General features: G+C 43.6%; 1 protein-coding gene across 1 annotated transcript in view; it reads right to left on the bottom strand.

Moving 5' to 3' along the window:
• Positions 1–11,881: 11,881 nt before the first annotated feature.
• Positions 11,882–15,331, bottom strand: part of urod (uroporphyrinogen decarboxylase) — a 47,001-nt gene continuing 43,551 nt past the window's right edge. The window contains exons 9-10 of the mRNA XM_078407944.1: positions 12,628–12,694; positions 11,882–12,167 (exon numbers count right to left, since the gene is read on the bottom strand). Coding sequence (XP_078264070.1) covers positions 12,006–12,167; positions 12,628–12,694 — 229 coding nt within the window. The 3' untranslated portion in view covers positions 11,882–12,005. The remainder of the gene's footprint in view (positions 12,168–12,627; positions 12,695–15,331) is intronic.

Raw genomic sequence — 15,331 nt, 5'->3', positions numbered from 1 at the left:
CTTGGAAGCCGGAGTCCTAATCAAGACCCATTTAGTACTCGAGGGGGTTGATTTTTCCTGAATTCCGATGAGGTTTTATCAGGTTATTTGTCTCTTGCTTTGAAAAGGTTGATGTTTGAATAAATTAGGCCAAATCACACTGGCTGCTGATTCTGTTCATCCAGGATTATTGCTCATGCATCCATGAGTCTGCTCCTTGCCGGCAACTAGCAGGGGCCAAATAGAGTCAGAGAGTGATACAGTGTGGAAACAGGCCCTTCGGCCCAGCTTTCCCACACCGGCCAACGTGTCCCAGCTACACTAGTCACACCTGCCTGCGTTTGATCCATATCCCTCCAAACTTGTCCTATCAATGTACCTGTCTAACTGTTTCTTAAACGTTGGGATAGTCCCAGCCTCAACTACCTCCTCTGGCAGCTTGTCCCATACACCCACCACCCTTTGTGTGAAAATGTTACCCCTCAGATTCCTATTAACTCTTTCCCCTTCACCTTGAACCTATGTCCCCTGGTCCTCGATTCCCCCTACTCTGGGCAAGAGATTCTGTGCATCTACCCGATTTATTCCTCTCATGATTTTATACACCTCTATAAGATCACCCCTCATCCTCCTGCGCTCCAAGGAATAGAGTCCTAGCCTACTCAACCTCTCCCCATACCTCAGACCCTCTAATCCTGGTAACATCCTCGTTAATCTTCTCTGAACCCTTTCAAGCTTGACAATATCTTTCCTATAACATGAACTGAACACAATACTCTAAATGCAGTCTCACCAACATCTTATACAACTGCATCATGACTTCTCAACTGCTATACTAAATCTGTCACTCTTCTCGAGCCTGGACTGGAATCCAAAGCTTACAGTGGGAATTCTAGGCCTGCAGGTTAGAAGGCGGAGGACATATATATATTTAAAATAATAGTTTTACTATAGATGAAAGCACACTTGGATTTAAAACAACAAAACTAACCATTTTATTAGTTTAAAGTTACCGGTGCATTAAAAGTAAGATTTTATTTACCTCATTTTAAGATCCTTTTAAATGGTTCTGACTGTCAAAAATGTAGAATTGTTAAATTCATTGACCGCTTTTTCGGGTCTCGTGCTTGGCCTTCAGTTGGGGCCAATGGGTTCAGTGCTCTGTCCCTCGTTGATGTAAATGAGGCATCTGCAGGTAATAATTCCAGCTGATGGACACAAAATGCTGGAGTAACTCGGCGGGTCAGGCAGCATCTCTGGAGAAAAGGAATGGGTGACGTTTCGGGTCGAGACCCTTCTTCAGTCTGGGGAGGGAGAGGTGCAACGGCATCCGCTTTGAGGAAGGGGGGGGGTGGTTTATGGGGGAGTAATGGGCCCTTCCCCCCACACCCCCAGTCCTCCCCACCCCAGGTGTTTTGTAGAGGTTGCCTCAAGTGGCAAAATTCAGTGTTCATACTATTGGGTTGTTAGCTGCTCAAGTGGAATACGAGGTGCTGTTCCTCCAGTTTGCATGTGGCCTCACTGACAATGGAGGAGGCCCAGGACAGAAAGATCGGAATGGGAATGGGAAGGGGAGTTAAAATGGTTGGCAACCAGGATTTCCTGCAGGCCTTGGCGAACCGAGTGCAATTGTTCGGCGAAACGGTTGCCGAGTCTACGCTTGGTCCTGCCGATGTACAGTAGACGATATCGGGAACACCAGATGCAGTGGATGAGATTCAAGGATGTGGATATTAACTTCTGTCTCACTTGGAAGGACTGTCGGGGTCCTTGGATGGAGGTGTATGAGGAGATATGGGAACAGGATTCCTGTCTTTCCTTGCTAAACCAGCATCTGCAGTTCCTTGGTTCGACCGTGTATTTCTCTGTACTGTTTGCATCAGCTTCTCATATTTTCCTGTCTACAAATAAGTGCAATGAAATGACTAGGGAGTAAACTGAAGTGGATATTGAGCTATTTAATATAAGGGAGCTAATTTTACCTGCATTTATAGAGTGTGATCAAACAAAGGTAAACATTCCATGGCACTCCACAGTGAAGCAGTTGGAGAGGGGTTGTGAAATTTGGAAACAAAAGGGTTGAAGAGAGAGGTTTTGAAGTTGTTTTCTAGAGTCCATGCTAATGTATGGCAAGGATTTAGATTTTTGGATACACAGTGTGGAAACAGGCCCTTCGGCCCACCGAATCCACACCAACCATCAATGATCCATACACTAGTTCTATGTCCTACACACTAGGGGCAACTTTATGGAAAAAAATGACTTCATGTAAATTTCATTGTCACATGTGGCAAGTCACAGTGAAATTCTTTGTTTGCATACCTTGCCAATCGAGGGATAAGATCAAAGTTCCAAAGTCCTTCTACATCGAGACGTCAGAGATTTAGACTTCAGAGTCTGGAAATACGGCATGGAAACAGGCCCTTTGGCCCACCGAGTCCGTGCCGACCAGCAATCACCCCATACACTCGCCTATACACACTCGGGAACATTTTTTACTGAAGCCAATTAGCCTACAAACCTGCACGTCTTTGGAATGCGGGTGGAAACCGGAACATCCGAGAAAACCCGCATGTCCATAGGTAGATTGTACAAACTCTACACGGGCACGGGCAGCACTCAATGTCACGATTGAACCCGGGTCTTTGTGTTGTGAGGCATCAGCTCCACCGGCGCACCACTATAAATATGAAGAAAGTGCGTGCACTGTTTGTTTGTATTTCTTGTAGTTTTTGAATAAATGTTATTTTTGAAATGAAGAGGTGAGATTTGTAAATGCCCTTCAAATGTGGATTCATAAGTGATAGGAGCAGGATTCGGCCATTCGGCCCATCAACTCTACTCCGCCATTCAATCATGGCTGATCTAACAACCCATAACCCCTGACACCCGTAATAATCAAGAATCTCACTATCTCTGCCTTAAAAAAATATCCTTTGATTTGACCTCCACAGCCTTCTGTGGCAATGAATTCCACAGATTCACTACCGTCTGACTAAAGAAATTCCTCCTCATCTCTTTCACTAAGGAACGTCCTTTTATCCTTAGGCTATGACCTCTGGTCCTAGACTCTCCTCGGGTTGGGAATCAGAACAAAGAATGATTAGAAATTAATCCCCAATTTGTGGGATGAATTTCAAAAACAGATTTCAATGTGCTGAGGTAACTATATAGCACATTGTACACTATTGTCTAGGAGTAGTTTTCTTGTTGGAATTTTTTTATTGTTCCACAGTGTAAATGACTTGCAAGGCAGCCAATGAAATCCTATCTGTTTGCGATGGAGCACAGATTTACCAACGGAAATTCTTGACAGGTGATAGGTCTCCCATTTTACAGTGAGCAACATCCAAATCCTTTTCAATAAACAGAAAGGATTAGGCTTTGCATCTCAATCCAAAGAGTTAATATGCAAATCAATTACAGTTTAGACACAACCAGAGCCACAAATCTGATGAAAGACCCACAGAATATGTCACGACAGATGATCTACAATCTTTTTTATTGCACATTGCAATCCAAATTTGCTGTAGGTGCAGGAGTTAGGACAAATTGCATTGTCCCTGCCACCCTGCCCCCACAAGACATCAAAATTGTAATGAAGGCAACTTAACACAACGCTCACTGCTTTACACTCTGCCTCATCTACATAATGAAAATTAGTGATACCGTGATAGGCGATTATACCTGGCAGCAGATGGCTCATGAAAAGGCCTGTGGATTTTACACCACTTGAGGCTGTGAATAGGATATAACTGCGATGTTAGCTCTTCTCCAGGCAGATTGAGTTGATCTGCTCAGTCCTTACTGGAGGATTTCTGCTCGCTGTTTGAAGAAAACCGGATTGCCGAGTTGCAGTCGTTGTGCTGTCAAAACTCAAGCCAAAAGTGGAAAAGTGAGGGAGAAGAAAATCTCACTGTAGGCACGATTGTTAAAAAAGAATTCAGTTCTATTAAGCGATGGCCCTCTGCTGTACACGTACCTTGTGCCTGATTGCTTCAGGCAAGTCTGTTATAAACTGGACAAGTATAAACAATCATGATTGGAAAATAATTTCAAGGTGGCTGACACATTTGAGGGATTTTTGAAAAAAGTATTCATTTTTGATAGGATTATATCCCAGGCAGGAAAGAATTTATTACCCATCCATAATTTTTCATGAGAGGTTGTTGAACCAAATTCTTCAATGTTTACAGTCTTTCTGGTGAGGTACACTTATAATGTTGTAGAGTAGAAATTGCCACAACTTCGATGCAGGAAAAATGTTCCCAATGTTGGGCGAGTCCAGAACCAGGGGCCACTTAAAACTGAGGTGAGAAAAAGCTTTTTCACCCAGAGAGTTGTGAATTTGTGGAATTCTCTGCCACAGAGGGCAGTGGAAGCCAAATTACTGGATGTATTTAAGAGGGAGTTAGATAGAGCTCTAGGGGCTAGTGGAATCAAGGGATATGGGGAGAAGGCAGGCATGGGTTATTGATTGGGGACGATCAGCCATGATCACAATGAATGGCGGTGCTGGCTTGAAGGGCCGAATGGCCTCCACCTGCACCTATTTTCTATGTTTCTATGTTAGACCCTTCATGGACAAAGAGACAGCATTGTTGTTAGGGATTTAGAGGTGAACCTGCAGGTGAAGACAATCTCATACACCAACTGTTCTAGTTCTGCTTGGTGATAGAGCTGAAGGGGTGGAGATGCTGGCAGAGTAGCCTTGGTAAGTCATTGAGGTCGTGAAACAGGCCCTTCAGCCCAACTAATCTATAGCAGAAAAAGATGTCCATCTATGCTAAGCAGCACAGGCAGCATCTCTGAAGAGAAGGAATGGGTGACGTTCCGGGTCGAGACTCTTCTTCAGGCCTCGATCCGAAACGTCACCCATTCCTTCTCTCCAGAGATGCTGCCTGTTCCGCTGAGTTACTCCAGCATTTTGTGTCTATCTTCAGTGTAAACCAGCATCTACAGTTCCTTCCCACACTGTCCATCTAAGCTAGTCTTATTTGCCTGCGTTTGACCTATAACCTTTCCTATCTATGTACTTGTCTAAATGTTCCTTAAATGTTGTTATTTCCCCTGCCTCACTCAGCCACTACCTCTGGCAGCTCGATCCATCCTCTGTGTGAAAAGGTTGCCCCTCCAGGTTCTTTCCCCTCTCACCTTAAACCTATGCTCCCGAGCTCCCCTGTGAAAAATACTGTGTGCCTTCACCTTGAAGCTGTGTCCTCCCGGACAGGGAGCTGTAAGCGACCTTTGATAAGGGTCATTGAAGTGCTACACCGATAGTAAAACTGTGCAACTGCTGCGTCCGTGGCTTCTCTCCATGAGACATTGTAAAACTAGAGTGTCCAGGTCCTGTGGGCCTACTCTCCCACCTGCACAATACTGATCCACACTCTCCGGTGACTCACTCTTGCCAGTAAGAGAGAACATACTCCATACCGAGCTCACCAAGGAGGAATGTGTTATTGCCAGCAATTCTCTCCCACTTCACATTGAAGCCTATTATGGCATGCAAGCCTAGCCACAATTGATGGGCGTCCGTGCGGCTATTCTGGGACTAGCTCGATCAAAATCTTTCTCCTGGTGGCCTTGATGCCTTTACAAAGGTTGTACATAGAATTATTATACAGATTCGGATTACCCTACGTGAATGTCATAAACTTGGAGTTTGCTTGGGAATGAATCTCATGGTTTATCCATAGTTTCTGGTTGGGGAACACTTGTATTTTCCTCTTGGCATGCATTTCTCTTCACACTTACTGATGTTTGTGTTGGCGATGGCATATCCATTCAGGTTAGCCGCAGTCCTTCAATACAGACCAGTCTACCAACTCAAAACAGTCAGGTAGGATCTCATCAGTTTCCTCAGACCAAGACTATGACTTCACGCTTCAGTTCGTGTTAGAAGGCAGGGAGTAGAAGCACTGGCAGATAATGAAACTTTCTAAAATGCGGGCAAGGAATGGAGTGGTAGGCATCTTTGATGGGGCGTGGCTGTGTTCTGCAGCTGCGGCTCACCGGCAGTCTCTCCGTTTTTTTTGGTGTTTTTTTGTCATTGTTGATGTTAAATGTACGTTTTGTTTTATTTTTAATTCTGTGTATGTAGGGGGGTGGTGGGGGGGTTGGGGGAAACCTTTTTTAAAATCTCCTCCTCAACGGAGATGCGACCTTTACCGTGTCGTATCTCCGTTCGCGCAACGGCCTAACATCGTGGAGTCGGCGGCCTCCAGCTGGGATCGACCTCGAAGACTCCGGTCGCAGGGCCTGGACTTACCATCTCGGAGGCTTCAGCCGTGGGCCCTGCAGACCGCAACATCGGGAGCTCGCAGGTCCCTGGCTGGCGACCGGCTTTTGGGAGCTCCAGCCGTAGCAGCTTCGACCGCCCCGAAGCACGAGGCACGATCAACCCGCCCGCAGGCCCTTCATCACCCTGCGTGGCTCGGCCGCAGCACTTTACATCGCCCGGTGGGGGCTCAGGACTCTCATCGCCCTGCGTGGCTCGGCCGCGGCATTTTCCATCGCCCGGTGGGGGCTCAGGACTTTCATCGGCCTGCTCGGCTCGACCCTGGGACTTTCCATCGCCCGGTGGGGGCTTCAAGGGGTTGGGAGCCTCGACTGCCTCGTGGCGCCACGGGAGAAGAACGAGGAGGAGATAAGACTTTGCCTTCCATCACAGTGAGGGTATGCCTAGAGCAATCACTGTGATGGCTGTTTTGTGTAAAAAATTGTATCTGTGTGTCTTGTGTTCTTTAATGTCTACTGCCGGACCCTGACGTGAGAGGACGCTGGCGTTGATTATTCGCCGCTTTTCCGTCAGGATAGTTTGTCTGTTTGTCTGTTTGTTTCTATGTTAATTGTATTTGTAAAGCGCTTTGTGCATGTGTTAAGGCGCTATATAAAATAAATATATTATTATTATTATTATTATGAAAGTAGTGGTTGAGGGGGTGTTGTGTCCTCTGGTGGGATTGGAGATGTGTTGATAATATTTTGGTAGCACAATCTTGAGCATGGCCTGATTGAAGTCCCTGGTTTTGATCAACGAGTTATCAAAGTACTTTGTTTCAAAGCTATTAGTAGCAGTGTTTAGTTCACCCAGTGCAAGCTTCACATCCACATGGAATGGGATGTATGCTGCTGTCTGGACAGCCAAAGTGAGTTCCCACAGCATAGTAGGGACAGCACTTTGCCGTTCGACATTCCTGGATGGGGAGCAGGAACTTGCCTCGAGGAATTCTTTGCCGTTCTAAGTCCTATTTTGAGTGTTGTGAAAATCACCCTACCAATCTAATTGTTACCTAAAAAATATTATTCATTCATCAGAGAAAGGGCAAATCCAATGTTTTTAAAAATATTTGTTACTAAAGGAATAATACGCCAGAAATGGGTGGAACCTTTTGTTGGTTTTGGCAGTTTATGGATTGAGCAGATCACTTCCAGAACAGCAGGGCCTGAAGACCAACCAAGTCTGAAGCAGGATTCCGACCCGAAACTTCATCCATCCTTTTTCTCCAGAAATGCTGCCTGACCCGCTGAGTTACTCCAGCACTGTGTGTCTGAAAGTTGAGTTACAGTTGCTCAATGAATAATATTAAAAAGAAATTTAAGTCATTGAACATAATTTTTAAAATAAAAATTATGAAAAATCAAGTTTGTCAGGCGGTTCCAGCAGTGTATTTTTAGTAAAGTAGGAATTCATGTTAATTCAAGGAAATACTGGAGTAATTCAGCGAGTCAGGCAGCATTCCTGGAGAACCTCCATAGGTGATGTTTCGGGTCGGGATCCTTCTTCAGACTTGGTTGGTACATTGGCTTTCTTCTTTCTAAATCTTTTTTCCTTGGTAAACCAGCAACCTTGTTTCTACTCATGTGAATTCAATGAGTGCATTTTTGAATGTGTTTCATTGTGTTGTTGCTGAGAAGGAAATCTTGATTCAGTGTGTTATTTCCAACCATTTTGGACATACTTTTGATATTAAGAGTATTTAGACAATAGACAATAGGTGCAGGAGGAGGCCATTCGGCCCTTCGAGCCAGCACCGCCATTCAATGTGATCATGGCTGATCATTCTCAATCAGTACCCCGTTCCTGCCTTCTCCCCATACCCCCTGACTCCGCTATCCTTAAGAGCTCTATCTAGCTCTCTCTTGAATGCATTCATAGAATTGGCCTCCACTGCCCTCTGAGGCAGAGAATTCCACAGATTCACAACTCTCTGACTGAAAAAGTTTTTCCTCATCTCAGTTCTAAATGGCCTACCCCTTATTCTTAAACTGTGGCCCCTTGTTCTGGACTCCCCCAACATTGGGAACATGTTTCCTGCCTCTAACGTGTCCAACCCCTTAATAATCTTGTACGTTTCGATAAGATCTCCTCTCATCCTTCTAAATTCCAGTGTATACAAGCCTAGTCGCTCCAGTCTTTCAACATACGACAGTCCCGCCATTCCAGGAATTAACCTAGTAAACCGACGCTGCACGCCCTCAATAGCAAGAATATCCTTCCTCAAATTTGGAGACCAAAACTGCACACAGTACTCCAGGTGCGGGCTCACTAGGGCCCTGTACAACTGCAGAAGGACCTCTTTGCTCCTATACTCAACTCCTCTTGTTATGAAGGCCAACATTCCATTGGCTTTCTTCACTGCCTGCTGTACCTGCATGCTTCCTTTCAGTGACTGATGCACAAGGACACCCAGATCTCGTTGTACGTCCCCTTTTCCTAACTTGACACCATTCAGATAATACTCTGCCTTCCTATTCTTACCACCAAAGTGGATAACCTCACACATCCACATTAAACTGCATCTGCTATGCATCCGCCCACTCACACAACCTGTCCAAGTCACCCTGCAACCTCATTCATCTTCCTCACAGTTCACACTGCCACCCAGCTTTGTATCATCTGCAAATTTGCTAATGGTACTTTTAATCCCTTCATCCAAGTCCTCATTTCCGTTATCTGGATTAGCAAATTTGCAGATGATACTAAGCTGGGGGGTAGTGTGAATTGTGAGGAAGATGCAATAAGGCTGCAGGGTGACTTGGACAGGTTGTGTGAGTGGGCGGATACATGGCAGATGCAGTTTAATGTAGATAAGTGTGAGGTTATTCACTTTGGAAGTAAGAATAGAAAGGCAGATTATTATCTGAATGGTGTCAAGTTAGGAAGAGGGGATGTTCAACGAGATCTGGGCGTCCTAGTGCATCAGTCACTGAAAGGAAGCATGCAGGTACAGCAGGCAGTGAAGAAAGCCAATGGAATGTTGGCCTTCGTAACAAGAGGAGCTGAGTATAGGAGCAAAGAGGTCCTTCTACAGTTGTACCGGGCCCTGGTGAGACTGCACCTGGAATACTGTGTGCAGTTTTGGTCTCCAAATTTCAGGAAGGATATTCTTGCTATTGAGGGCTTGCAGCGTAGGTTCACTAGGTTAATTCCCGGAATGGCGGGACTGTCGTATGTTGAAAGGCTGGAGCAATTAGGCTTGTATACACTGGAATTTAGAAGGATGAGGGGGGATCTTATTGAAACATATAAGATAATTAGGGGATTGGACACATTACAGGCAGGAAACATGTTCCCAATGTTGGGGGAGTCCAGAATAAGGGGCCACAGTTTAAGAATAAGGGGAGGGCCATTTAGAACGGAGATGAGGAAGAACTTTTTCAGTCAGAGAGTGGTGAAGGTGTGGAATTCTCTGCCTCAGAAGGCAGTGGAGGCCAGTTCGTTGGATGCTTTCAAGAGAGAGCTGGATAGAGCTCTTAAGGATAGCGGAGTGAGGGGGTATGGGGAGAAGGCAGGAACGGGGTACTGATTGAGAGTGATCAGCCATGATCGCATTGAATGGCGGTGCTGGCTCGAAGGGCTGAATGGCCTACTCCTGCACCTATTGTCTATTGTCTTATTGTCACATTATCTCTACATTCTTCCATCTTTTTGAATTTCTGTGGGCACATTTACTTTGGGCTTAGTCGGCTCAATGTCCATAGTTCATAGCACCTGTAAAGACCTAGGGCTTGTGGAAGCAGTGTGAATGTTGGAGCCTCGTTGATGAGCAAAGCTAAGGGCCTGGCCACTGGAACGACCCATCAGCCTGTCACCAGTCAAAGCTGGAATGATATGGCTCCTGTCAAAGCTGCAAAGGCTTTCTTGACAGCTTTTAAATTAACTTAAAATTCCTGCGATATGATGCTTCTTTGAAAGCCAATTAAAGACACTTGGAAGCACTAAGAAATAATTAAAACCATTACAATCAAACAAAAATAAATTAGAAGTAAATAATCTACTTCCTTCTAATCTCCAGGCTCAGAATCTCCATTCGAATGAACAGGGGCTCCGATGCAATGCCACGTTTGACTGGGGTGGGGTTAAAGAGGTAGATTCCCCAGTGTCGTGGAGAAAAGTGGCAGATGCACCGACATCTGTCACTCAGCATGTCCTGGACCTACAGCAGCTCTGTGCAAGTTCGCTGACGAGCAGCGGTTAAATGCAAGCTGCTCTGAGCCAGCACAAACCTGTCCCGCTACTTTACCTCCATTGTTCCTCTGTGTTGAAATCGGGTGAGGATTGTTTCATCGCAACTTGTGACCATTAGTTTGCCTCCAGGCCCTTCTCGGGAATAAAAAGACCAACTGGGCTATTTCTCAGATGAGAGCCTAAGAGAATATGCAGCAGCAAAGCCTGTGACTGGCACTTTGACCGCCGAAGCGAATATGAGTAGCGACTGCAAACTAGGTGTTTTTTATGCATGTCACTGTCGAGATCTGAGGGTTGCTGAGAGGGCCAGGTTTTATTGCCCATTGCTGCGTAAATGTTGAGCTACCTTCTTGAACAGCTCGTCGTTCTTGTAAAGATAGTTCCACAATGCCATAGGGGAGAGAATTCCAGGATTTAGCCCCAGTCATTATGAAGAATCGGTGATATATTTCCCAGTTGGGATAGTGCATGTAATGTAGTCCCATACACCTACCTCCTCCTTCATGAAAGAGTTTCCATGTTTGGGAAATTATATTGGAGTAGCCTGAGGTTCTTTTGTAAATGGTACACACTCTAGCCCCTGTACACGGTTGTGTAGGGAATGAATATGTTGGGCTCAACATATCAACTGTGTGTATGAAGGAACTGCAGATGCTGGTTTACACTGAAGATAGACACAAAATGCTAGAGTAACTCAGTGGGACAGACAGCATCTCTGGCGAGAATGATTGGGTGACATTTCGGGTTGAGACCCTTCTTCAGACGGTGTCAACCACGTCGGTTGCTTTGGTGTTGAATTTCTGAATTGTTGGCCCTGCACTCATCCAGGCAGGTGGAGTGCATTCATTGCACTCCTGACGTGTGCATTGTAAACGACGGTAAGGCCTATGATGAGGTTTAATGCAAAATGAAGTCAAATCTATTCAAATAAATCTATGAAAGCATGAAGAGAGAGTTGGCAGTGGTTGACAGCGAGAATACATTGTAAGGTATGACAGTAGACAGGTGACATGCATAAATTGCATAAGCTACAAAAACATTTTAAGGTTCAAAAATCTATCAGGATACATGTATTCAAAAGTGGCTAATAGGGAACATCAATGGTTGCAATCTAGAATACTCTGCGCGAGGGGGTGATAAAGTCAGAGACACAATGCTAAAGTATCTGAATGAGCACATGAATCACCAAGGCATTTATGGCTATGGACAAAATACTGAAAAATTGAATTAATGTAGATGGGTAGTTGATAGTTTGGACGTGGTGGGCCGAAGACCCCATTACTGTCCTGTGGACTCGGTTATAAACATGTAACTCTATTTGGAGAGCCACTCTGGTTGTCTACCTCTCGTTCACAAGAGGAAAGAACTACGATTTCTTTGTAACCAAGAAAGTTGAGACAGGTTTAGCCGAAATAAATTGTTTATTATTTCACATGAAAACTATTCTTCTCCTGAGGAACCCAACATTCAACTCATTTTCAGTGCAACTTTTTTTTGTTCCTTTGTGTTTCTGTTGAACCCATTCCGCTTTATTGCATACTAAATGTTTCATTCATTCTTGCAATTTATTTTGTGAATATTTATGGACAGATTCCACAAACGTGGCCACATGGTCAGGATCCATATCGGGATACATGCCGTGCCCCAAATTTGCAATGTAGCGCTGTGTTCCAAACTCTTCAATCATCTTCTTCACAATTTCACTTATTTTATCCTAAATATAAACACATAGCATTGTGATTTAGACAATAGACAATAGGTGCAGGAGTAGGCCATTTAGCCCTTCGAGCCAGCACCGCCATTCAATGTGATCATGGCTGATCATTCACAATAAGTACCCCGTTCCTGCCTTCTCCCCATACCCCCTGACTCCGCTATGTTTAAGAGCTCTATCTAGCTCTCTCTTGGAAGTATCCAGATAATTGGCCCCCACTGCCTTCTGAGGCAGAGAATTCCACAGATTTACAACTCTCTGACTGAAAAAGTTTTTCCTCCTCCGTTCTAAATGGCCTACCCTTTATTCTTAAACTGTGGCCCCTGGTTCTGGACTCCCCAACATTGGGAACATGTTTCCTGCCTCTAATGTGTCCAATCCCTTAATAATCTTATATGTTTCAATAAGATTTGTACTCAGAATTTATCCCCTTAATATAAATGCAGACGTCTGTTCTTACCTTGGGTGCATATAGCGCACAAGGATCCATGTTACCTTGAAGGGTCACTTTTGTTCCCGTTCTTTCACTGAAAGAGAAGAAAAAATGAAATCATTAAATTTGCACACATTTCTGCTTCATAGTGTGGTATGCAAAATACTGTCAGAGGCATGTGTCATTCAGAATGATTAGCTCTGTTGAAATGTTATCTTTAGGCATCAGTGATTGGGAAGATGTTGCTTTCAAGATGAATAGGACAGAAATGAAGTTGTGATTTATGACTGCTGCCATAGCAGGAAAATAACATTTAAAACCACAGCAATTCAGACAAAAGAAAAATTTCCACATGACTTCTGAAACAATTGAATAAAACAAACCATTTTTTCTTGGATTGACTACTCTTATGCAAACTAATCCACATTTAAATTTCTTTGCCTTCTAAACAGCCATTGGATACTGGGAGGTTGCTAGGATTTTGCTTGCAATTCTAGGCCAAATGTTATAGCTGGTAAATTATTCTGTGAAATGTTATTTCTTAAAACTAATTATGTTAAATTATCCACTTCATTACTGAACTTTGACTTTCCATTGCCATAATGAAACAGTAGAAATCTCCTGACTCCTCTAATATTACAATGTTAATAATTGCAGGCAGATCAAGTTTTCAATCCATCTCTCTCATCTCTTCCCGATACTACCACGTAAATCCATTTCATAACCTTGGCATTTCCAGAGGTGATGTCCTTGAAGAATTTCAATGATGGATGTGGCTAGAGGTGATATCTATCACTGCAAATTTACCAGTCTCTTATTTGCTGAAAGTCTTTATCTCAGGTAAAACCAACATAAGCTTTGAGGCATGTTTTTAGGCCTTTGTGCCTATAAAGGTCTGCTACACATGGTGAACAAAATGTGCATTGGCATACTTTGTGCATCACCATGCCTGATCCTATATTACTTTGCACAAGGGTCAATGAATGGCAAAAAGGAGCAACTCTGGCCATTCCACCCCCCCCCCCCCTTTCATTACTCTAACACCAAGACCACTGGCTCGATCTGAGAAAGATCTGTTAATACAGATAGACTACTTAAGTTATACAATGGAGGCCAACTAGCTTGTGCTGATATTTTGCTCCAAGATTCACCTCCCATTCCATAAATATCATCACCCCGTCAGTACTTCCCTCATGGACGTCTAGTATTCTTTGTAACCATCTAACCTATGTATCTTAATGTCTTAATTTAGCAGTAGGTCCCCTATTCTAATGGCTCAAAAGCAGCTTTCTTATCAGTAAGAATCTTTCATTCAAAGCCCCTAATTTTAGATCTCCCACATTGGAACACTTTTTAAAGATTTTTATTAGGTCACCTATGCATTTTATTTTAATAAAATGCATAGGTGACCTAATAAAAATCTTTCCATAATGCATTTTATTTTAATAAAATGCAGAGCCCAGCTTACATGGAAGATGTAATTTCTAGGTTCTGCTTCCAATATTGTAGATTTAGATATATTTGAGATACCCTATATTCCATATACCCCATATTTGAGATTAAGATCTACATGGCTCAATGAGGTGTATAATTACTCTAAGCACCTTTGGAAGAACACCTTGTCAAAATAATGCTCTCTTTGCCAAATGAAATGGAGGAGAAATAGATTATAAAATTAAACTCCTCAGTGAGCTCTACGTATCAGTTTCTATACACATTAACTGTCTTGTCTTAACAGCATTTCAGACGAGGGGTACCAAATATGTGGAAGGACACAAAATGCTGCAGGCACTCAGCAGGTCAGGAATTGGATAGGCGATGTTTTGGGTCAGGACTTTCCTTCTGACTGAAGAAGGGTCCCATCCCAAAACTTCACCTATCCATTTTCTCCAGAGATGCTGCCTGACCTGCTGTTAATTCCAGCATTTTGTATCTTTCCATGGTAAACCAGCATCTGCATTTCCTTGTGTCGACAGTACTAAATGTATACCAAATTTCAGGGTACTTATCAGGGCTAGTTCCAGTAACCACTGCTTAACTTCCAGTGAACTCTGAACAACTTACATGATTATATTTTGGCATCAGTTTTTCCTAAGCAGGCTTATCAATAAATCAATGCAAAATATATGGACCTTTTACGGAATTATTACAGTATTACTGAAACTGCACTTGTTATTGGTTTATTATGGTCATGTGTATTGAGATACAGGGAGAAACTTTCCATAATGGGTTTACGTCATCACCACCATAAATATACCAGGTTAAGCGCAAGTTTTAAATATTAAATATAAATCTTGCTGTGATTCAAGATGGAAACAGGAGCTCAACAGCATGCAAGAGATGGGTCCTTTCAGATGGGTGCAGATAAATATGGAACTTTTGTCGCATTTGCTATTCTAAATTAAGAATAAAAGTTATACAGCGCAAAAACAGGACCTTTGGCCCAAGTTATCTATGCAAAGATGTTTATCTGAGCTAGTCCCATCTGCCTGCATTTACTTCTAAATCTTTTCTATTCAGGTACCTGTCCAAAAGTATTTTAAACTTTGTAATCGTATCTGCCTCTATAGCTTCCTATATTCCATATACCCAAGACCCCCCCCCCACCCCTCCCAAAGACTTGTAGTTACAACATGACATCTCAACTCCTGCAATCAATGTCCTGACCGATAAAAGCCAGCATGCCAAACACCGTCTTTACTACCCTGTCTACCTGTGATGCCGCTTTCAG

The sequence above is a fragment of the Rhinoraja longicauda genome, chromosome 11, assembly GCF_053455715.1.
Source record: "Rhinoraja longicauda isolate Sanriku21f chromosome 11, sRhiLon1.1, whole genome shotgun sequence".
Lineage (NCBI taxonomy): Eukaryota > Metazoa > Chordata > Chondrichthyes > Rajiformes > Arhynchobatidae > Rhinoraja > Rhinoraja longicauda.
Note: the sequence above shows the minus strand (reverse complement) of the source record. Positions and strands in the feature narration are given on the sequence as shown.